Raw genomic sequence first — 25,523 nt, forward strand, 5'->3', positions numbered from 1 at the left:
ATGAAGGCAACTGAAGCAGTCACTGTGGAGAGCTTAGAGCTTGGTTAGACATCAAAGACTCCAATGTCATCCATTGCATCTAGAGCCACCAGTCTTGACTTCATCTTGACACTGGACCATGATGACTTTGGAGAAGAGAGTGAGGCCAACTATTTTGTGCCTCTCTACTTCACTTAAATCCAATTTATGCATGAATCAAAAGACATCACCCCTATCATTTTATAATTCCTAGCTCAAAGTCTTGTGACAAAAGGGAACTGAAGCAACTCTATGGATATAATGGGAAATGTAGTCGCAATCCTGTACACAGGCAGCCCAGGTCATAGAGTTGTTTCCTCACTGGAAACAGCAGTGGGATTTGACAGCCTCCTGGTGTCTTAGTAGTCTTTTAAGGATTGCACTGTTCACCTCCTGGTGTGAAGAAGGTATTAGAAAAGGTGCCCTAAAAATTATCTGCTTACCCAACCATAGTCTGCTTACTACAGTAGATAAGGATCCCACCCTGTGTTTGAAACACCAAAAAAAGTACAAAACTTTTTCAAAGAAGATTCCACTCACCATCAGTGCATTGGAATTTGCACACATAACAATACAAAATCCAGTAGAACTGAAAGATGAACAATTCTTGTTGCAAGAGAACTCACCAGGTATCATATCCAAATAGAAGTAGCCCTGAGTGAAACAAGATTGGAACTGGATGCATGCTTTTCTGGAGTGGCCACAGTGAAGAGGAGTGTTGTAAAACTGAGATAGGTTTGTATTCAAAACTAATCTAATCAATAAACTTGTATGCCAACCTAGTAGGATTAAATGACAGGTTCATGACAATGTGATTGCTACTTGCAGGCAAACACCAAGCCACCATCATCAGTGCCTATGCTCCCTGTGAACCCTGATGAACTAAAAGAAAAAGTTTATGAAGACCTGGAGGCCCTTATCATTAAAGTATTAAAAGAATTTTTACAAGCTTATAATTCTTTGTTACTCTAATGCAAGAGTAGTTTTAGACTTCCAGACATGACAGGGAGTACTTGGAACGAATGGAGTTGGAAACAAAATTAAACACCTACTTGTGCATCTCATGACCTTCTCATCACAGTCTTCTGTTTACCTAAATACAGTCTCCCAATAAACACTGGCTATCTATAGACTATGTGAAGTAACGGATGTGAGAGTGACGGAGGCAATGTATTGTTCAGAGTGCTGGATTAATCACAGACTCATCCTTTCCAAGCTAAATATTCATATTCAACTGAAGCAGTAGCCCCAAGGCAAAGTGACTAGCAGAAGAATTAATGGCAAGAGATGAGTGCTTCCTGAGCTGGAACAGTTTTTTGTTAACTTGGAGGGAAAATTGAGCCAAAAGAGAGTTGGCAGTAATGGAGCAGAAAAGGAGTGGGAGTACTTTCAGAAATTTGGTGTACAGCACTGCATTTTTTCATCTGGGTCAGAACATTTGCAAGTAGCAAGACTAGTTGATAAAAATGATGAGAAATTACAGAAACTGCTAAATGAAAAAATTAGAACTCTACAGGCTTTACCAGAAAAATAATTCATCAATTTCTAAGAAGACAGCATTTAATTCCATCATAAGTTAAGTATGAATGAAACTTAGAGAGATGAAGGATTTTTGACTCAGTAAGAAAATAGTTGAAATTCAGTTTTATGTGGATAGTAGCAAAGTACATTTATGATGTGCTGAAGGTTATTTATGGGTCAAAGGCATATGGTACATCTCAACTATTCAATGCTGATGGAGCCACATTACTTAATGACATGTCCTAGAGACATGGGTTGAACACTTCAATACTTTTCTTAACAGATCACCATCAATCAATGCAGAAGTCATTAAACATCAAGTTAAAGTCGATCCAACACTAGCTGAAGTTCCAACTGAAGAAGAGGTTTTGAATGCCATTAGGTTTGCTTCAGGTTGCAAAGTAACTCAGGCTGATTCCATTTCAGCTGATATTTATAAGGTGGGGTTCATTGCTCATACAAAAGCTAACTGAAATTTTCCAGGTTATTTGGCATGAAGAGATTGTCCACAAGGAATTCAAAATGCCTCCATCATTCACCTTTATAAAAGTATAGAAATTGTTCTGTTACAATCACAAGGATGTCTCTCTCTTTTAATTATTGCTGGTAAGATTCTTTTTTTCATGGCTTATTTATATTCATATTGTTATAATAATTTTGTTGTGAAAGTAAACATAAATCCCCCCAAAAGATAGAGGACCCTCAAGAGAAATGAAGTAAGAGAAGAAAAAAAAGCATACTTCAATCTGTGTTCATATTCCATTGCCTCTGTCTCTGGGATGAGTTGCTTTCTTTATCATAAGTTCATCAGAGAAGTTGCTTCAATATTTTTTCCCACATTTACTATTACTAGTTGTCTTTCTCTCCAATCTATTACTCACCTTTCCCATTTATTCTGTTCTCTCTCTTTCTCCTTTTGACCAGTCCCTCCTCAGAAGTGTGTTGTATCTGACTGCCCCCCCACAATCTTCTCTCTCTTCTATAACATACTCCACCCCCTCCCCTCCCCATCCCCCATATCCCATCCCTTTCCTCTCATTTTTCTCTAGGATAAGATAAAATTCTATATCCTATTGAGTGTGCATGTTATTTCTTCATTGAGCCATTTCTGATAAGAATGAAGGCTCACTCATTCCCCCTTGCCTTCCCTGTTTCATTCCATTGCAAAATTTGTTTCTTGAATTCTTTTATTTAAAATATCTACCTCTCCTTTCCCTTTCTCCCAATACTTCCCTTTATCACTCAATGATTCCATCTTTATAATAAATTATGCCATTATATTTAATTCTCTACTGTGCCTTGTCTATATATGCTTCTTTTACTGTCTTATAAATAAGAAGGTTCATATGTGTTATCAGTATCTTCTTTCCCTGAAGGAATACATATAGTTCAATACCATTAAATTCCTCATAATTCCCATCCACCCTCTATGTTTCACATTAGGCCTATACTTGAAGATCAGACTTTCTTTTCAGATCTGGCTGTTTCAACAGGAAAATTTGAAAGTCACCTGTTTCATTGAAAGTTCATCTTTTCCCCTGAAATAGAATGTTCAGTTTTGCTGGGTACTTGATTCTCAATTTTCCAAGCCCTACGAGCCCTTAATGTAGATGTTGCTGAATCCTGTGTAATCCTGACTGTAGTATCACAGTAGTTGAATCGTTTCTTTCTGGCAGCTTGTAATATTTTTGACTTGGAAGTTTTGGAATTTGGCTATAATAGTACTGGGAGTTCATTTTTGGGGGGGGAATCTCTTTCAGGAGGTGATCAGTGGATTCCTTCAATTTCTGTTTTTATAACATTTATTTATTTTTATCAATATGCACATATATATTATAAATTTACAAAATCTCCTTCCACCCTCCCTTCCCACCTCCCTCCCCTTAGTTGTGAACAGTCAGTTTAGCATTGTTCATTCATATTTTGATACACATGTTTACAGATTAATAATTTTTGGTACAAAGAATTAGGATTATGGGAAAGAGATACACAAGAGATAATTTTTATAAAGTGTTCAACAGATTCTGAATGGTTGTTTGTGTTTGTGTGTGTGTGTGTGTGTGTGTGTGTGTGTGTGTGTGTGTGCTTGGTTTTGTTTTATTTTTCTTCCTCTGGATGGGATTCCCTCAATTTCTATTTTTATTCTCTGCTTCTAGGATCTCAGGGAAATTTTGCTGGATTATTTCTTGAAAGATGGAGTCCAGGTTCTTTCCATGGACATGACTTTGATCTCTTCTGGATCTATTTTCCAGGTCAGCTTTACTTTTTAAGGCATTCTCCTCATTTGCCTATTGGACTGCTTTTTCAATTTTTAATGTTGCTTTCTTCAGCATTTTTTTGTATCTCCACCAATCTAATGACTTGGTTTTCATGATTTATTCGCATTGCTCTCATTTCTCTTCCCAATTTTTCCTCTACTTCCCTTACTTTCTTTTCAAAAATCTTTTTTTGAACTTTTCTACAGTCTGAACCCATTTACTGTTTCTCTTGGAATATTTGGATGCAGAAGTTTTGACTTTGTCATCTTCTGAGTATGTGTTTTAATCCTCCATGCATCAAAGTGATTTTCTTTGGTAGAAGCTTTTGGGGTTTGGGGGAGTATCCCAGAGTATCCCTCTGGATCTCAATTCCTTCAAGGTCTTAGAGACTCTGACTGCTCTTCTGACCTATGCTGTGCTCTGTGGATGACCACAAGCATGCCCCTTTGCCTTGGAGCTGTGAGGAGGGCCCCTGCTCTTTTATGGTAGTTTGGGACCCAGACTGTAACCTGGATCTGGGTATGAGAAAAGCAGCAGAATCCTGTCCCAGGGATAGTAAAGAGACCTTTGCAGCCTCTCTCCACCCCCTTACCATCTGTGGGCTGAGTGCTCTGGAAGCAATTGCTGGATGGCTCCTCAGTTCCCTCCATAGGGCTGCTCTGAGACCAGTGCTGGTCCAGGCTCTGAGCTCACTCTGGTATGGAAGAGTTCTCTACTAGCCCCTTCAAGCTATCCTAGTGATCCCTGGGCCAAGAGGTCTGGAAACTGCCCCTGTTGCCACAAACCAAGTCTCCCCAAGGAACACAGGTGTACAGGGTCTGTTCAGAAGGCTGGAGCTAGTTTGTTCCAGTGTGTTGTGACTGTGGCCCTGCTGCTCTGCAACTCTTTCCAAGTCCCAGTCCTGTGAAACAGACCTTTCCTGTGGATCTTTCAAGTTGTCTTGGACTGAAAAATTGTATCACTCAGTTTTTGTGTGGATTCTGCCCCTCTACGTTTTAATTAGAATCATATTTTTATGACTTTTGGATCTTTTTGAAGACAAGTTTCTGGGAATATCTATTCTCATGCCACAATCCTGACTCCACCCCACTGGTAAGATTCTGGCCAGAATCCTTCTCAGTAGACTGATCCTTCATCTGGAAAGTAGTCACCCACCTGAGAGTTTGTGTGCCTTCAGATATTGTCAAGGAACAGCAGATATGATGTTTGCTGCCCGACAACTCCAGAAAATATTCCAGACCTCCAGAAATGAGATCTGTATATAATTTTTATAGATCTGACCAAGGCCTTTGATACTATCAGTCATGAGGGTTTATGGACTTTTGATTGTCCAGAGAAGTTCATCAGTATTATACATCAGTTTCATTGTGGCTTGCTTGCCCAAGTTTTGGATAGTAGTTGATGCTCTTGTGAATTTTCTGGTTACTGATATGGTGAAAAAAGGATGTGTCCTTGCTCCCATATTTTTTAGCATGATGTTTTCAATCATGTTATCATGAGTAAGGATGAAAAAGGTATCAAGGTCAGTTACACCATTGCCAGTAAATTCTTCAATTTGAAAAGGCTACAAGTCTAGATCAAAGTTAAAGGAGTATTAGTACATAATTTTTTTACTTGCACATGATTGTTCACTCGATGCAGCCTCTAAAGCTGAGATGCAACAAAATATTAATTGATTCTCTTTTGTTTGTGCTAATTTTGACCTAAAAATTAACACTAAGAAAACACAGGTGCTCCACAGTCAGCACTACAGAAATCATATGTAAAATCATTGATTAAAGCAAAAGGAGAAGTTTTGATTATTTTGGATAAGTTCATTTCCCTTGACAGTATATTTTCCAGGAAGGTATGTATTGATAATGAGATTGACACATGCATTGCCAGAGCTAGCTCGCTATTTGTGAAGCACCAAAGAAAGTATGGGAGCGAAGAGGCATTTTGACTGACTACCAAACTTTATGCCTGAGAAAACTGGACAGTTTACCAGTGCCATGCCATGGAAGAGATTCTGTTTAGTGCCATGCCAGTAAACTGAATCTCTTCCATTTAAATTGTCTTACATAGAATCTGAAGATTATCTGGCAGGATATGATACCAGACACTGAGGACCTTTCTGAAGCTAAATGGTCAAGCATTCATACTTGTGCAACCATTATAGGTTAACTACATTGTTTGAATGTCAGTTGAATGCTTGCTAAAAATGACTATATTACTGAGAATTCACAGAGGACAAACAATCATAAAAGGGTCACATGATGCAATATAGGGACACCTTGAAGGTTTCTCTTAAGGAATTTGGAATATATTTTGTAGTGGGGGAGATACTAGATCTAACAGCATCATATGGCCTCATCAGAGAAGGTGCTAAGCATTTTTGAGCAAAGGAAGCATGAGATATGTAAGTTTAGAGTAACCACCTCAGCAACTCACATGGACTTATTTTGCTCAACCTATGGTAAAGCATTCCAAGCTCATTTTTGGTCTGATCAGTCAGTTGTACAAATTTGGCTCTAACATAGTGATGTCATTTTGGCTTTCTTCAAAGAAGGACAAGAACCAACCAACCAACTACTAATGATAATCTTAGACATATAGTTTATATTTCTATGTATAAATAATAAACAATTTGCACTTATTGAATCTTTTGTAATTAGATTTTGTTGTTAATGTTACTTCTATTGGATCTTGTGTGCCAAATTTCCTAGTAAGTCCAGGTCTTTTAGCAACAAAAATAAAAAAAATCTGGCAATTCACTGAAAGTTCACTTTTTTTTCTTTCAGGATTTGCTTAAATTATCTGGCTAAGATTTTTTGCAGCAATGTCAGTTCTTTTGTTCTTCAATATATAAAAGAACAAAGGTCTTTTAATGTAGCTGCTGTTAGTTCTTGTGAAATTCTAATTATTACTTTGCTTTATTTGAATTGTCCTTTTCTTGTCATTTGTATCAATTTTTTCCTTAACCTTATGATTTCAGAATTTGATGTTGATATTTCTGTAAGTTTTCTTCATGAGTGAATTTTTTTCTTTTTAGTTTTTGTAAGACAAATGGGGTGAAAGTGGCTTGCCCAAGGCCACACAGCTAGGTAATTATTAAGTGGCTGAGGCCAGATTTGAATTCAGGTACTCCTGACTCCAGGGCTGGTGCTCTATCCACTGCACCACCCAGACACCCCCAATATATATATTTTTTTATATTTCTCCTTTCCCGTATTGTTCTAATACTTCAGGACAATTTTCTTTATTTCCTGTATTATTGCATCATGACTTTTTTTTAAAATCATAGCTTTCTGGTAGTCTGATTATTCTTATGATTTCTTCTCTTGAACTGTTCTCCAAATCACTTATTTTTTCTTGTGAAATAAATGTTTCATATTCTCTTACATTTTTTCATTTTTTTATATTTTATTCAATTATTTTTTGGTCTCTTACACCTTTGAACATTATAATTGGTCAAGGAGGATCCAGTAAAGAGTCGTTTTCTTTTATAAAATTCTAGATCCCCTTTGCCATTGGTTGAATTTTTTTCATTATCTTCCTGTTTTTTCTTGGATTGTTCATATTTTTAAAAAAAATTCTCTATCTCTCTTGATTGATTTTGAAAGTATTTTTTTGAATTTTATAAATTAATTTAGAACAGGTAACTATTTTATGTAATTCTTTAGGAGAGGCTTTTTTTTTTTTTTTTTTGCTTCAGTAACCTCCTCAGAAGAAATGCAGTCTTCTCTATTCCCATAGTCACTGTTTGTAGTTGGGTTCTTTTTCCTTTTTCTGTTAATTTTTTTTTTTGTGTTAGCAACTTATAATCACCTCTAATTCTGATATATGGGGGATGGATCATCTGTCCTCAGGTTCTTCTTTTTTTTTTTTAAGTTTTGTCCTAGGCTCTTCTCTATTACTAGTTTTCATTTTAGAAGGCTTTTCAATTTTAGAACTGTTGTAACAATTTTCTATATAGTCTCCCTTCCTCAATCTATCCTACCAACATGATTTTCCCAAAGCACAGATCTTTCTATGTAAACATCCTTTCTTGCTCAACTTAATAAATTCCCATGGTGCCCTATTATCTTTATGCAGTAAAAAATCAGACATAGTGCTACATAGTGCTTTGGATTTAGGGTTGTTTTAAACCCGTATCCTTTCTTCCTTTGTAGTCTTCTTACACTTTGCTGTCAAATTTTCTATCTGGCAATCAGTCTTCCTGTTTCTTTGAGTAGAATATTCTCCTTCCCATTCTACTACTAGTGTAGTCCCACAGGTATTACCTTCTCTTACATTATGCATATCTTGTCTATAAATAGGTTTTAACATGTCTCACCCAATAGAATTCAAGTTTCTTGAAGGCAAGTACAGTGGTTTTTGGGTTTTTTTCTATCTTCATTGTTTAGCATAGTTCCAGGCATATTTTAAGTGACTGAGCAATCCTTGGTGATTGAATAGATTTCTCTCTGGAATACTCAGTCTATTTTTTAGATTTGAAATTCTGTTACAATATAGGATAATGGATAGCTGAAATCTTTTTGACTTTGATAGCTTAAGAAATGACTTTGTCAACTCAAATATAAGAGAACACCTGAAAAGTTTCATATTAGAAATAGAAAGAAGTTTATGTGTTTCAGACAAAGCTTATCACATATATATATATAATTTTGTTTAATATTTTAAAATATATATATATATATATATATATAATCTGAGGAACAGTCTTTTAATTAGTTAATTACTTAAAATATGCTGAAATAATTTGGGTGAAATTACTTACAATTGAATTTAGGCATTATTAATTTTAAACATAAAAATATTTCATGTAATTAATTGTTTATCAGACATATGCTTAACAAGATTATAATGTGCTTATTTATATTCATCAAATTGTATAATTTCAAAAGTGAGTTCCTGTGATTAAAAATGCATATGACAAATTTTCAAGGGAAAAGGTTTATATCTAAAACGTATATTTCAAGCTCTTGTTACATATATTAAATTTGGAACAACCTGAAGGAGATAGGTTTTGTATAATACTGTTACATGAATAAACAAAATTCTTTTAGATCATTCAGAGTGACTGATAACAACTGAGGGCCCTCTTTTCTAAAGAAAGTTAAGCTTGGTTGAGGTTAGCAAAGGAATAGAGAAACCAGAAAATAGGGGAGGCAGAGATCCAAAAAGAAAGAAAGAAATAGAGGATTATCAATCACATAAACACCTGAGAATTTTTTTTTTACTAATAGCCAAGAGAGTCGAATAAAACTGCTTTATTTTTATAAATATGAGTCAATTCACCACTTTGTACATGTCTGCATATGTCTGTGTGTGAAATTAATTATGCTTGTCAGATCAGTCAACATAACCAAGCAATTGATGAAATTTAGGCATTTATATGTTATTTGACCCAATCTAGCCATTGGTATAGTGTATCAGTAAATCTATAAAAATCAGGCATTTAGATGGTGTTCTATGAAGGTGCTACATCTCTTAGTGTATGGCAATGCTGGGAGAAAAGCCATAATGTGTGCTAGAGTGTTTAAAGATCTCTGTTATAAATATTAACAAGGGCGGTGGCAGCAGGAAATTTTGATATTCTTTGATATCCACCTACTGTCCTTTATCTTCTACTTTACATAGCTCCTATTTACATATACTAACAGGTGACAGGCTGAACAATTACTCAGTGGATTAAGTTAGAATTGACTGGAAAAAGCAGCCTCTTGTTCCCTTTTCCAATACTCTACCATTATTATTATATAATTATATGTAGTGACCATTTAATTTTTTTTTACCTGTTACATGGCTGTCATCAGCAGGTATCCAATTTACTGGATATATGCCTCGACTTGATTCTTCAAAAAACTGACATGGTTTGAAATTGTTAATGAATAGATCTCACAAATAATTGTGGAATACATGAAAAATGGAAAGAGGAAAATTTCTTTTATTTCAAGATTCATATAAAGCAATATTTAGTGTCAAATAATGCAATGTGACTCCTCATAGTCTTGAAGAGAGTGAACACAATGAAAATTAAAAGAATAACTTGGAATTCATACAAAAGATGCACTTGTTAAATGTCCAAAAATCTTGCCCGTATCTTATCTCACAGTTATTTTCATTTTTTTTTGCTTGTAATCACTCTTCAATTTGAGTTATTTCAGTTTATGACTTAGTCTTTTACTAAACTTAAGAATACCAAGAATGTGAAAAAGAAATGAACATTAGAGAACATCTTATCCAATATATTAATTTTATAATTTGAGGAACTGACATACATGGAGGTTAAGTAACTCACTTAATATCACATGGATCCTGACTAGCAGAATCAGTATTGTAATTACTGTAATTGTAATTATATAGTATTATAATTGACTTCTGATATTTACCTCTTTACTTTGAGATAATTGATTTGAATGCTAATGGTACCCCTTCTATCCCTTAAGACTTAGTCCATCTTGGAACTAAAATGAAAGTCTTAGGGGAAGTGTTTCACTCTTGGTAGTTATATCTCCATCACTTGACAAATAGCCTTCTGTAAATGTTTATTTATTTATTGATTGAATTATACAAAAATCTGACAGCTTTGATTACATCTTTTTTCCTATAATAAAAGTACTGATTTGACATTTTAGGGTTAACTACATTCAATAATTTTGTTTGCTCATCTCCCATTGGCTTTTCAATTCATTGTGGTGCAGTGTTTGACTTAATAGTTTTATTTGTACATATCTTCTTTGGAAAAGCGTGAGTTCTTAACTGCTGAATTTAATGATATTTTCTCAGATCTTATCCTTCTTGATCTTTCTGTCAATTTGACAATATGGACCAGTCATTCTAAAAGTCAGTTTCCCTTGCCCCAAGCTCCTTTTTTAATTCCCACTATACTTTCTTTACAGATAATCAATCCTCACAAACTGATATTCCTAAAACACAGGGAAAAAGCTCCACCCAAAATTTCAATGATTCCTTCAAGAATACCTCATGTGACATTTAAAGCATTCTACAATATGGATCATATTTCTTATTCCATTGTTATCTCATTCTAATACCTTTCCAAATCTCTTTACTCAAACCTACTAAGCTATTTCATATGTAATGCATTCATTTATCAATTCATTAACTTATGTTTATTTATTTATTCTTTTATGCATTCATTCATCTATTTATTTGTTTGCTTTCCCAAGTGATTCCCCATTTCTGTAAGCCATTCTTTCTTCAAATCTTCCTCTCAGAATATCTAAATGTCCTTCAAATTATTGCTTGAATTCCACTTGTTCATCAATACCTTTCCTGATTTTCCCAGTATCATCATACAACCCCTTAGTGTTGCATTTACTTAGTGAAATGCATGAAATTCCCTAATTAAAATATAAGATTCATAAAAACAAGAACCAGTTGTTTTCTCCTTCTATCCCTTCTATCATAACACATTATTAAAGATGACTGAAAATTTTTTTATCAAGATATTATTAAAGATGTCTGACAATTTACTTATCAAAATATATTGTTTTGAATTTTAGCTCTCCACAATCACTTTCTTTCCCAACAGATTTCGAAGGGGCATCACAAATCCTCACAAAGTGTGATCTCAGAAATAGAAAACTTTATTCCATTAATTCCTGCATCCTTAAAAACTTTAAACTATCATCCTTACTGTACTTCCTAAAACCCTCTTTCATCACTGGATTCATATCAAATTTCTACAATTGTTCATGTCTCCCCTATCCTTCAGAATAGCTTTCCTGTCACATCTAAATATCATTCCATTTATTTGCTTCCTTAATTGCTACATAATCTATACTTAATGCCTCCATTTGCTCACTATCTATTTATTTTTTAACCTTTGGCAATTTGGCTTCTGCTCCTATCACTTTAAATGGTCTTCTGTCAGCCTTCTCATTTCTTGGATCTTTTACAATACTTAATATCTTTGGCTGTCTTCTTTCTGTTTAGGATATCCTTTCCTCATAAGGTTAAACAAGGATTAGACTGGAGAAACACAGTTTTAGAACTAGAATGAAGAATAATTTTCATTAAATCAAAATTTCTCCTTATACTAAAGGAAACAGATAATCAAAGAAGTAAAAGTTTTCAAATTTAGTTCAGAGTAGAATATGGGATTACAATACAAATTCTGTGCAGGTCCAGAGACCTTTCCTTGATTCAAAGAAAATAATTAATAAATTAGAATTTCTTCTGAATTAAAAAAAAAATATATCTTTCTCCTCATCTTCCTCCAGATTCCTTGACACATCTACTGGTTTTGTGTCTTCTTCCAAACCAATCATTTGAGTTTGCAAAAGTATAACAACATTTAATAAAGAATTTTCTTGTCCTCATCTTCTCTAAATTTTCATTTTACTGGAAATTACAGTCATTCTTATGACTATCACTTCTGTGTGAATAACCACCAAGTCTCTCCTCAGTCTTGAAATGTACTTTAAATCCCATACCTCCATCTCAAACTGTCTGCAGCATTTTTGCAATATCAGCACTTCAAACTCAATATGTCTCAAGCGGAAATAATGCCTTTCACCCAAATTGTGTTCCTTGCAATTTAAATTAGTGTTTGCTTTTATATTTCATTGAACTTTCACACTCAAGGCCCTTCCAAGTCAAAAACCTATTAATTAACCCTTTTGAAGATTTTCCTGTAGTTCTCTTCCCTTCTATTCCCATAGACCCTAAGACTATATTGGAAGTGATTAGCATGTCATGACTTTTACAATATTATCCTAGAATATCTCCCTTTTTGTTAAGGTATAATACAATATACAACACAATACAGTACACATCCATTAAATACATATCTACTATTATTCTTGAAGAGGACTAAAATGACTTCACCATGTTAAAGTGAAGTTACAGTGTGCCCTACTATGACTGAGCAATATGAACTTAAAATGCTATATCACAGGTTGTGACAAATAGCCCATGTAAACCTTTAGGGTGGATTTCTTAATTTCTTCAGTTTGCATTTCTTTTTAGCTCATAGAGTTGGAGCACTTTCTCTTATCATGATCATGTTGGGCAGTCCTGTGCTAGTTTCTCCCATGTCACACAATCAATTCCAGACTTCTTAGAAAAAATATGCGTGTCCTTGTATCATTTTTGTGATCATTATGGGAATGTTTGCCATATGTGAGTTCTCCATAAAAATAGCATTTTTGACCTCTTCAGTTATGTCAACCTGGTTTGCCTGTCTACTAGGACTTTTTATAGAGGTATAAATGTTAAGCATGCTATGGCTTCTTGGAGTCATAGGTTAGAGTTGGGTGAAGGATGACTACTAAAAGTGAATGAGTAGATCTGAAAAGGTACATGCATAGGTGTGATAGAGAGTGTAGTTGATATGTAATAAGTACCAGAATTAGTTTCCTATTATCTAAAAATGAGGAGGCCTTTTCTCCAGATCTGAAATCTTTGCTAGTTTTCTTTGTGGCAAATCATTTGCTTACCTTTCAAAACCCTTCACAATCTGTTAACTCTTTCCCTCCTTATCTCACACTACTTCCTTCTTACCCTCTTAAGCTCCAGACAAGCTAGTCTACTATCTATACAAGGCCTGCTCACGCCCTTATGGCAAATACTGTTTCATATACATTTTTCCACCTAGATAGTTAATCCTTCAAATACTGATCTCTTCCTTTGTTGAAATTTTATCCATCTTTAAAACTTTGTTCCATTCCTGACCCTCTATGATAATTTTCCTTTAAATTCCTATCACTAACAATGAAAGTTTGATTCAACACATATCCTTAAAGTGCTGTAACAATTGTCCTAGATATTTTGATGCAAGTTTATATTCTTCTAAACAGAATATGACACATTGGTAGGAAATAAGATAGGGAATGATAGGGACAAAAAGAAAACTTGTTCAAAGAGCTCTAGAAAAGTTTGGGTTAAGAAAAATTACTTTCAAAGGAAAAGACAGAAAGTTTCATTGAAGAAGTGACCAAAATGAAGCTCAAAGGAAGAGAAGTACAAAGGAAGTTTATTACAATGTCAGTCTAATAGCATTTATTAATCTTCTATTAGGTAGCAGTATTTGTGCTAAGTTCTGGAGATACAAAGACAAAAAAAAAGTAGTCTATATCATCAAAGAGTTTATAGTCTAGTAGAGGAGACAATTTGCAAACAACTATGTTCAAACAATATATATATATATATATATATATATATATATATATATGAAAAATGAAGTTAATAAATAGGAGGAATTAATTATTATTATTATTATTATAAAGGTTCAGGAATTCACAGAAATAAGAGGAAAGCCTGGGGTATATAGAGAACTAGCATAAAGTTTTGAATGAAATATAAAGTGTACAAAGTATATTAATATGAAATGCAACTACATTAATATGAAATGTAACTGCATAAATAAAATAGCATTTGATTGTCTCCCTTAAATGTCAGGCTCAAAGATTTAAATTTTATCCTAGAGTCAATAAAGATGTACTGAACTGGGGAGAAATTATGGTGACTTTTTTAGTTGCTGTCTGAAAGATAAACTGAAAATGGGAGAAACTGGAGACAGAAAGAAAAGTTAGAAGGTCTTTACAAAAGTTTGGGTAAGGGGTAAGAGATGAGGAGGGTTTTCACTAAGGTAATGTCAGTACTCCTGGAGAAAAAAGGACAGATGAAATTTATTGTGGAGAAGGAATATAGTTAAACAGTATGTGACAAATTGAGAAGGGAAAAGAGATGTAAAGGGCAAATTAAAATTTTATTTTGACATTTCAAGCATGACTAAAGTAAATATGGTAGTATCATCTATAGAAACAGGGAGTTTGGAGAAGAAGCAGATTTATGGAGAAAGGAGACCAGTCTGAGATATAATGAGTTCAATGCATGTGCATGGTACATGATAATTTGTGGAATGATTCAGGAAAAAAAATGAGAACTTGATATAATCTGATCTAAACTTCATATATACATATGTACTATATATATAAGTATATGTACAGATAAATAGATAGGTAGATAGAGGTAACAACTGAATGCAATGATTCACCAAGGTACAGAATAAAAAGGAAGGTCTTTTCTTCCTAAGATATGGGAAAATTTTAAGTCTTTTGGAATACTGGAAAACTTAGTAATCTTTTCTTTCATGGTTTGATAGCTGCAAAGTTTTTTGTGATCCTGATTAGGGCTCCTTAAAACTTGAACAGCACCCTTTTTGGTGCTCCAGTATTTCTTTGAATGAAATAACAGATTTTGGTTGTGATAATAATGAGAGCTTTTGTCAATTCTGAGAGTTTTTGTTTTTTAAAGCTTCTTTCAGTAGATGAACATTTGTTTATTTCTCTTTCGTTTGTCCATTGTTTCTCACAAATAGGATATTCAGACTTTTAAAAGCATTTTAAATTTAAATATAGTGATCATGATTTTCACCTATTCCAAAAACAGATTATTTCTTCTTGACTTTTCTTTTTCCAGATCAGTTGCTTTTTTGATAATATGCCTTTAAGAATCTTTTTTAACCTTTTGATTGTGCTCATATATATATATGTATATATACTGTAAACATGTATATGTATACAGATATAAATATGTATAAATATATATGTATATATCTTTGTGTAAATAAACACACACACACACACACACACACACACACACACATATATATATATATATATATATATATATATATATATATATATATATATAAATTTCATAGAGTTAATGCTTAATGTTTGAGCCATTCTAATTTTCAGGAGATTCACAACTTGCATAGATACTCACTTTGTAGTATAATCTATTATTGTTTTTACCATTATTTCCTACCTACCTGTTAGTTCATTTAACATTACAGTTTGTTTCTTGTCCCATTTCCCCTAAGTACTTTTATAATCCTTGTGATCATAATATTATTTTCTTTGATGATCTACTCAGGGTAGATTATAGAGTTCATCTCTTCTCCTGGGTTTATTTCTGGGTTTCTTCTAGACCACATTATTTCTTTGTTGTGTTTGGCATTTTCTTAATTTAATTATAGCTCCAAATATTTAATGTGCATTGAGTCTGTGTTCTTGGAATAGAACAATATCCCTCTTATGTTTTAAGAATGTTGTGACCAAGATCTGTTCCTTGCCCTGAGATACATTTATTTGATCTAGATCAGTATCTTGGTAAATATCTGCTCAGAGAGGTTCTGAGAAAATCTAGCATCTTTTTTTGATTTGTTTGTTTTCTTTTTTTGTTTCTGCAAGGCAGTGGGGTTACATGACTTGCAGAAGGTCACACAGCTAAGTAATTATTAAGTGAGTGTTCAGATCCTCCTGACTCCAGGGCCAATGCTTTCTCTACTGAATCACCTAGCTGTCCCTCTAGCAGCCTTTTTATGCAGACCTTAACATTTGTAGTTAATAGAAGGCTAATTTTGACTTAAAGTAGCTAGTTAGCATAAAGGATAGTATGCTGAATCTGGAGTCAGGAAGACAAGCTCAAATATGGTCTCAGACACTTATTTACTATGTCATTCTGGAAAGTTACTTCATCTTTGCCTGTCTCAGTTTCCTCAACAGTAAAAATGGGAATAACAATATAACTTATCTCCTAATACTCTTATGAGGATCCTATGAAATAATACTTGTATAATTCTTGGCACATTCCCTGGCACATAGGTCTACAAACTTTCTGGTTCATTTTAGGAATTTAGTGTGATATTTGTGGGAGATGCAGATGCTCCTAGCTCTAACACATTATGAACTTCCGATATCCTTATTATTGGATAGCCACTTAAGTGGCCCAAAATCTAAAAGAAAAGACCTAGACAATTAGCCGAAAGGCCTTCAAGGTGATCTAGTATGGGTAGCAGGAGAAGCAGGAAAAAACAGTGTTCTCAATCCTTGGACTTCATGGAACACTTTATGAACCTCTGATATGATTTTCATGTATTATAATTATATACATTTGTTCTTCATTCCTCCTTATAAACTTCATGAGTTCAGATTTATTATTTTTGTTGCATTCCTCAGTGAACACATCATGAAACAGTGTTTTACACACTCTAGACAGTCAAGATCTTTGTTGAATTAATGTTCCTGAATGTGGCTAGCATTTTTTAAACTGTGAAATAATGGAATTATTTTCTATGTTTTGGCAGAGGATGAGCATCATAGTGAAGAAATTCAAAATGACATAAAAAGATGAAGCATGAGGCAAACAAAGTCCCTAGAGGCAGATGCTGGTGTAACATACATTTTCTCTTAATCAAGATTATAGACAATCAAAACATGCTCAACACCTTTATTGGTTGAAGTAGTTGGAATCTCTTATTTGCTCTGTTGAATATTTCTAGAACCAAAAAAATAGAAAGAGGAGGAAAAATGAATAAACTTGACTTGTGTTTGTTGACAATTCATTTGTGAAACAGGGGACTATAACAGTATTTAATTTTCATTTGCTTTTTTCTTGTTTGTAGGCAGTTCCCAGAGGAAAAGAATAGAAATTGAATCATAGAGAAGAGAAAATAGAATCATCCTTATCTCTCCAGACTCTAGGTATAAATTCAGAAAATACAGAATCCAGTGAAATAAATAGGAGAAAGTACTTCATTGCTCTACTCCTTGGATCACTAGAAATTCTACTCAGCTACTTCATATTTCAACTTCTCACTTTTCAAGACTTTTTTCCAAATAAATCTGTAATATCATAAAAATAATTACAAAAATCCTTTTTTGGTCTAAATATTTCCATCCTTCCTGATCAAATATACTTCCCCACAATATAAAGGAAAATGGGCTAAATACATTGAAATGATGTTAGGCCAAGATTAGAACTTCTACAGAAGTTCTGAAATTCTCCTGTCTCTCAGTCCCTCCACAGAAATATCTTAAGAGCATCATGATAAAGAGGATAGTCAGCCCCACAAGTGAGGAATTTAAGTTCTGTCCCTGAGAACACATTGACTTTCTGACCCTGCAATTTCTAACGTTATGCAATTTTCTAATAATATTAATTTCAAAAAAAAATCTATTCTATACTATTTATTGTCAATTTGCATTGGTAGATGGAGTTTTCTCACCAGAAAGATGCGCTCATTGGTTTGGAAAAAATAAATGAAATCCGAATAACAACAAATAATAAAGTAAATAAATAGGCATATAAAATTAAATAAATGAATGAATGAACAAAATATGAAAACATAAAAATGAACAAATAATATGAAAAATGAATAAAATATGATTAAATGAATAAGCAAATACACTAATAATGATAAATGCATCACTGAAGAAATAAAGAAGGAATAGAGAAAGAATTAATGAGACAAATAAAAAGGGAATGTGAAATAGAAGGACAAAAGGAAGGAACGAAACATCTACTTCTCTCTATACTGTCTTTGAGGTGAGTTTTCACTTACCAATTTTCTAAAATAGTCACATAATCTGATTAAGATTGTAGAATCCTAGATTTAAGAGCAGAAGGGAGTGAAATGACTATCCAATGCAATTGTTCTCATTTTTTGAAGGAGAAAACTGAAGACTAGAGAAGTTGTAACTTTTCAAAGATCATGTGGGTTTTAAAAGGAAAAGACTGAGTTTCAAAATAAGTCTCTCTGCCTACAAATCCAGGGTTCTTTTCACAGTACCAATGTAGCTCATGTTTATTTAATTGCAGAGAGAACTTCAGTGTTGATCACAATACTCTTCAATGTTTAGTCAACACTTTTACATACTGTTTCTTAGGAATGAAAGCATTCTTATAGTATCATAAGCCTTCACATATCATCATCCAAACATTAGCCTTAGAATTGAAATTTTATTTCTCATTTTTTTTCTTATTTCTTGAATTACAGACTTAGAAAGAATTTCTTGGGAATTGAATAGAAATATAGCCTTTAGGAAACTTAATAGTGAGAAGGAAAAAAACAAAACAAAACACTGCTTCTTATAATTGCTGTCGGATTTACTTTTTTTTATTTTTTCAAGGCAATGGGGTTAAGTGACTTGCCCAACTTTATACAGTTAGCTAATTATTAAGTGTCTGAGGCCGAATTTGAACTTGGGTCCTCCTGAATCCACTGCTAGTGCTCTATCCACTGCATCATCTAGCTACTGCTCAGATTTGCATTTTTGAAGACTCTTAAGGTTTTCATTGTTATGTTATATTGATGGAAAGTTTTTATTCATGTAATACTTTATTATTATAACAGAGAACAAATCATGTTCTTTCTAATATTTCTGTAGGTAGGAGATTATTCATTTTACAGATGAGGAAATGGAGGATCAGAAAGGTTAGTTAAATTTTCTGAGGTCAAAAAATTTCTAATAATGTCATTCAAAGTCCAATTTCTGATTCCCACCATGCTTCCAAAAAAACAACTTCTGAAATTATGGAAATTTGTAAAATGTGTATATATATGCATATAGGTGTGTACATATTTACATATGCATATATAATTGCATATATACATTTTTTATTAATACATGCCATTCACTTAATACTTAGGGAGGCTACTTCTTGCCAAAGAGCCATGAGTTTAAAAATCTCAGATAGTAAATTAGTAATAGTCATTTCAGTGAAGATATGATATTCTAATATTAATAGTTATTGTCAGAAAATTAAGTGCTGCCACCTAGTTCAATTTATTACTCTTTCATTAAATTTGCAGTAAGAATAATAACACTGAAATATCATTTATATATCATTTTAAAGTGTATAAAAAGCACATTATAAATGTTATCTCATTATATACTCATAACAACTTTGGGAGGTACATACTATCATTAACCTTATTTTACAGATAAGGAAACTGAGGCATACAGTATTTAAGTAATTAGTTCAGAATTTCACATCTATTAAATATCTGAGTGCTATCTGAACTTAGGTCTTCTTGACTTTTAAGCCCAAAATGATAAACTAAGCTATCTAGTCAGTAATTATAATAATGATAGTGATTATAATAATGCAACACTTTGAAGCTGACAAAATATTTTTGTTCTTATTATCTCATAATTCTAATAAAAATAATGTGAGGTAGATTCTGTCTTGTTAGTCATCTTTCCTTTCCAAGGGGGACCAACAGTATGACATTGGTTTCAGGGTAAATGGTGTTTGCCTATGTCTAATCAGTTCCAAGTGAATGGGAAGGTTGTTCACAGACCTAGAACAGGTAGTTTGTTAGAACATTTAAGATGAAAATGTCTTAAATTTGCCCAGTTCATATTTCCTCTGTAATTCTGCTTTTATATTCATTTTATAAAAGGGAACCTCTAGGTCAAAGTAGTTAAAACAACCTGCCCTGGGTTATAGAACTAGCAAGGTTCTGAGATAGCATTTGAACTCAAATCTTTTTCACTCCAAGTACAACATTCTATCCCCTAAGTCACCCAACTGCTTTATATGCTATATATATTTATTTGTATTTTCTCTGTTAGAGTGCATTGAGATAAAAAGTTGTTTAGTTTTTGTCGTTGTAGAATCAGTGCTTAGTTAAGTATATAATACATAGCTTACTAAATGCTTTTTGAATAAATAGTTGTTCTTGATAATATTGGGATATTTATATTTCATTCATTTGCTCTCAAAGAAATATAAAACTGATATACAATGTGATTTTAGTTAAAATTTTTTTACTTAGATGATATGTCTTATTAGTAGCTTCTAGGTATGATTAGGGTGAATTGACAAATATTATACAATGTAAATTTCTTCTCATCACACCTTTACAATACTCTTTCCCTTCTTGCCAGGCTTCAGTGTCTAATGAATTTTGGGTCATAGATAGGGAACATTCCTCTACAGTGTCTATAACCAGAACAATTTCATTTATTTTGATTATTTTGGTTTACTTATTTTGGATTTTGCAAAGCAATGAGGTAAAGTAACTTGCCCAACGTCACACAGCTAGCAAATATTTAGTGACTGAGGTCAGATTTGAACTCAGGCCTTTTTGACACCTGAACTGGTGCTCTATCCACTGTATCACCTAGCTGCCCTGACAACTTCCTTTAAAAAATCTAACAGAAACCAAACTTGATCCTATGCTCAAAGGGCAATAAAACTATGCTTATGCTTTGATACAGCAAACACTACTAGATCTATATCTCAAAGAGATCACAATAAAAGGAAAAACCCATATATACAAGAATAATCTTAGTGGGTCTTTTTGTGGAGACAAAGAATTATAAATTGAGCAAATGCCCATCAATTGATGAATGTAAACAAATTATAGCATATGAGCATAATGAAATATTATTCTTCTATAAGAAACAAATGAGCAAGCAGATTTCAGAAAAATCTGGAAAGACATGAATTGAGATTGAGTTCATCTCAGCAGAACTAGAGCATTGCCCACTTTAACAGCAACTTGTATGATGCTCAATTATGATGGACTTAACTTTTCTCAACAACACAGTGATCAAAGACAGTTTTAAAAGACCTGCTATGGAAAATGTCATCCACATCCAGAGAAGGAATTATGGAATCTGGAGTAGATAAACACATATTATTTTCACCTTTTTATTTTTACTTTTCCCCTTTTCCCTTCTTGTGTTTTTTTTCCTTTTTGTTTTGAGTCTTATTTCTTTCACAGCTTGACCAAAATGGAAATATGTGAAACACAATATGTATGACTTATGATACAGTACATATGGCTGTATCAGGGCAATGAGAGAACACTTTACAAAAATGAATATTGAAAAAATATTATATATATATAAAATTGGGAAAAATCAATAAACATGTTGCTAATTGAATTTTAATTGAGCTATCATTATATACTTTAAGATATTTCAAGTCTAATCTATGAAATAACTAATAATAGAGAAAAATGAAAGTAATGATTTGGATTTTAGTTTGAATTATATTACCTTCTACTCACATGATAATTGGGAAGTTAATTTTTTCGGCATTGTTTTTTCTATTATTAACATCAAATAATGAATTTTTATGAAATTATTTTGAAAGTTGTGAAAATAGTATGCAAATTATTTTTATAAGTAGTAGCTATTACACTGACAAATTAAAATATATTCATCTATATTGAATGTATATCCATTTTTATCCTGGCAAAAATGAGAAATTGAGAGCAAAGAAAATTTTAAATCTTGGATTATTACAAAGACAAAAATTTGCTGTATTTTTACAATGAAAAATAAAGATTTCAACAATAAGGAAAACATTTATTAAACAATACACAATGAAACTCTGTTTTGAACTCAATTCATCTTAATCCCCTATTGAATCAGAGTTTTCTGTGCATTTTGTCTGGTCTTATAAATTTTTGAATTCATGGACTGACTTTACTACACATGTCTGTAAATGTTGGATAAGATCAAATTTTAAGCAATGTATTTAGCAATTTATTTTGAAATTAAAACAGTAGTTTACACTTGAATGTTTATGAATAAAATAGATACTTCCATCTATCACTCACCCTTCTCACAGGCTACTGAAATTAGATCAAACTGAGAAGTTGGGAATAGGAAAATATGTGTACAGGATTATTTGGAGTTTTCTGATTATGTTTGCATGTCTAACGACATTGCAAGGCAATATATAAAAGATTGGTAATATTCATATATCTTTTATTCTTTATTATTACACAAGAAAAACCTGACTATTTTCAGAGATAAACAAGGAAGTCAGATGCATTATATTGGAACTACAGTTATACCAACAAACTATTATCAAGAGGAATGTAAAGATTAAATCTGAACAATAGTTGAAATATCAAAAGAGATAAACTATATCTTGAACTGCATCTCCATTTAACACATATAATTATAAATATATACATATATGCAAATGAGCATAACATATTCAAAGGAAGAAATTAAAATAATTGTGGTGGAGTTAAAAAGAGTAGTAGTACCGTACATAGTTGCATATATGTATGGTATTTTTAAAAATAAGTATATTTAAATTTAATTCCATGGTTTCAAATCTATAAATTTCCCTACTCCTAAAATTTAGTATTAAGATCTCTGTATAATTGGTTCCTTAAGGGAATTTTTATCCCTAATTAGGCATTTTATTAGAAACATTATAAAGTTGCTAATGTTAAATAATTAAATGGAAGTTTTGGTGAGCAATTTTAAAATTTAACACTGAAGAAACAAAAATGAGGGTACAAGATTCTAGTAAATCTTTTAGATGATGAAGATTGATCAAGAACTTGAATGATTGTGTCATCAATTTGGATCTATCCAAATGGGTAGTTTCATATATGAAGACTACAAAACCTATAGGTCTTCTCATCCTGTGACTCTTTTTCATTTTTTCCTATAATTCTTTCAGTTACTCAAGCAAAATGATAGGGGACATACTTTAGAACTCGAAATTGTATGTAATATAATTTAATCACACACTAACCTAGTAAATTAGAATGTCAACAAAATTATACCAGATTGAGTAGTATTGACTTTTCTACCCCAATTGCTAACAAAAATTATCTATAACAGAAATTATTGATGTTACTAAAAAGGTACCCATTTTAATGGTTTTCTCCCCCCCCCAAACACTTACTAAAAGTTGCAATATAATACATATTATTTAATAAACTTACATTGTCAAAATAGGGATGTAAACTACTATTCAGATTATACTGGAAGATTTGTTATCAGTTATTTCAAGCACATTCCTTTTACAGTGTCAAAATAGATTTTCCTTGAGCTATGTCTCCCTAGAGTTAGGGTATTACTGATTAAACTTTTAAGTGGAGAGTAAAATGTCCCTTTTCCTTTCCTGGAAAATGATGACCTGATTTATTTCCTAATGAAAAATAAATTGTCCTTCACTATATGAAAGAATTGCATCTGAGAATGCAATCCTATTCTCACAAATAATTTTAAAAAGTATAATATATTTGTTAGGCTGTGTCATCAGTCCAAAACTATTTTCCGAATGAAACATGACTCTAACATTTAATTTTTCTATTTTAATAACAGTGAATAAATCAGAACATAAGCCCTTTCATTCAGAAGCACCCTATGATCTAGATTTTCCTTAAACTAAACCAGATGGAGAGTTCTTAATTTTTTTTTTATTTTAAAACATTTATAATGCAGGACTATTAAAGGCAGCTTACTCTGGGAGAATCGAGGTGGATTGTCATTAACATCAGTGAGGGTGATATTCACTGTAGTAGTCCCTGATAATCCACCCATCTGGCCGCCCATGTCTTTTGCCTGGATAACAACTTGATACTGCTCCCTGTTTTCTCTGTTCATGTTTGGCAAAGCAGTCCTGATGATACCTTAAATAACAAAAACACAAAAAATATTTTTATTGTGTTATTTGCATGCCATATATATATATATATATACACATATATATATATATATATAATTCTATAGTATGGACTTAATTTTATTTACCACTAGATTTATAGTCCTATAGTATTAATGTATAGGAATGACATAAAGACCACTTTATATAGTGTTGAAATTAAAAACTAATCCAGTTCAGGGTTAATCATTTACATCTAGCTATTTTTCACTTTACATTAAAAAAATGATTAGGATAATTAGCATTTATATAGTTCTTTAAGGGGTTTACAAATATTATAATAGGCTATATTCATAATTCAGTTTTAAATGTATCCAATAAAAATACATATGTAGTTATATATTCATTATTATATGCAGCTCTGACAGTCACTTAATTTTGAGGACATTAATTCACTGAAATAAGTCCCTTCTGAAACTGTTCAAGAACTGTTGGTTCTTGTTCTCTCATTTTTTTTGCCTCCCCATAAAGATAATGAAGATTATATGATAAAGAAAAACATAATTTTGTTCCTGACCTGTTTCAGGCTCCACGGAGAAATATGGTTGTCCTTGGAGTATGCTATAAATGACTCTGGCACTGTTCCCATACGAAGGGTCATCCGCATCTGTAGCTGTGACTTGCACCACAGAAGTACCTGAAGTATCCAAATTCAGCTTAGCTCTGCATGATAGCAGAAGGTGGAGCAAAAGCTCTTGTTTTTATTCAACATTTGAAGTGTTTGAGCCTTTCATATTGACATTTTAATAAATCTTGACAATTTGGAAAAATAGTATATTATTTACTTAGCTGACCAATGATATTATCTCATAAGCAAAACTAGCAGTTGGCATCTTCTGTAAGGAAATGCTATCAAGAGTTTATCACGTCAAAGCCAGAGTTGCACCTTTTTTTTTTTTTTTTTTTTTTGGTATTTTCAAGGCAATGGGATTGAAGTGATTTGCCCAAGGACACACAGGTTATTATTAAGTAACTGAGGTAGGATTTGAACTCAGGTTCTTCTGACTGATTCCAGAACCAGTGCTCTATTCACTGCACCACCTAGCTGCCAACCTATTTCTTTTTAAACCAGATTTGTGTTTCATTTTAAATGGTAATGATAATTTGGTGTACTGGGAAGAGAACTAGACAAACAGAAAGTAACTGTGTTCAAATCTTGCTTTTCTCACTTCCTAGACTCAGAGGTAGGTTTAGGCTTGATATAAAGGAAAATTTCAAATAATTAGTAATACATTAATATGAAACAATCTGCAGGTAGAAGGTTCATTTTACAATCAGATCTTGGAGAGGCTAGGTGGCCCAGTGGATAGAGCACTGGTCCAGACTCAGACGCTTAATAATTACCTAGCTTTGTGGCCTTGGGCAAATCACTTAACCCCATTGCCTTGCAAAAAAATCAGATCTTTAAGGAAAGATAGCAAGACTTTTTATTGGGTATGTTGTACAGAGAATTCTAGTTCAGTACAACCAAGGGAAGAATCAGGTCTTTAAACACTT

At 32.8% G+C, this 25,523-nt stretch overlaps 1 protein-coding gene across 1 annotated transcript in view; it reads right to left on the reverse strand.

Annotated features, from left to right (window-relative positions):
- LOC141499134 (cadherin-10-like) overlaps positions 1-25,523 on the reverse strand; it is a 73,838-nt gene that overhangs the window by 2,388 nt on the left and 45,927 nt on the right. The window contains exons 3-4 of the mRNA XM_074202029.1: positions 24,544-24,663; positions 23,827-23,994 (exon numbers count right to left, since the gene is read on the reverse strand). Coding sequence (XP_074058130.1) covers positions 23,827-23,994; positions 24,544-24,663 — 288 coding nt within the window. The remainder of the gene's footprint in view (positions 1-23,826; positions 23,995-24,543; positions 24,664-25,523) is intronic.

This window comes from Macrotis lagotis, chromosome X (genome assembly GCF_037893015.1).
Source record: "Macrotis lagotis isolate mMagLag1 chromosome X, bilby.v1.9.chrom.fasta, whole genome shotgun sequence".
NCBI classification, from domain to species: domain Eukaryota; kingdom Metazoa; phylum Chordata; class Mammalia; order Peramelemorphia; family Peramelidae; genus Macrotis; species Macrotis lagotis.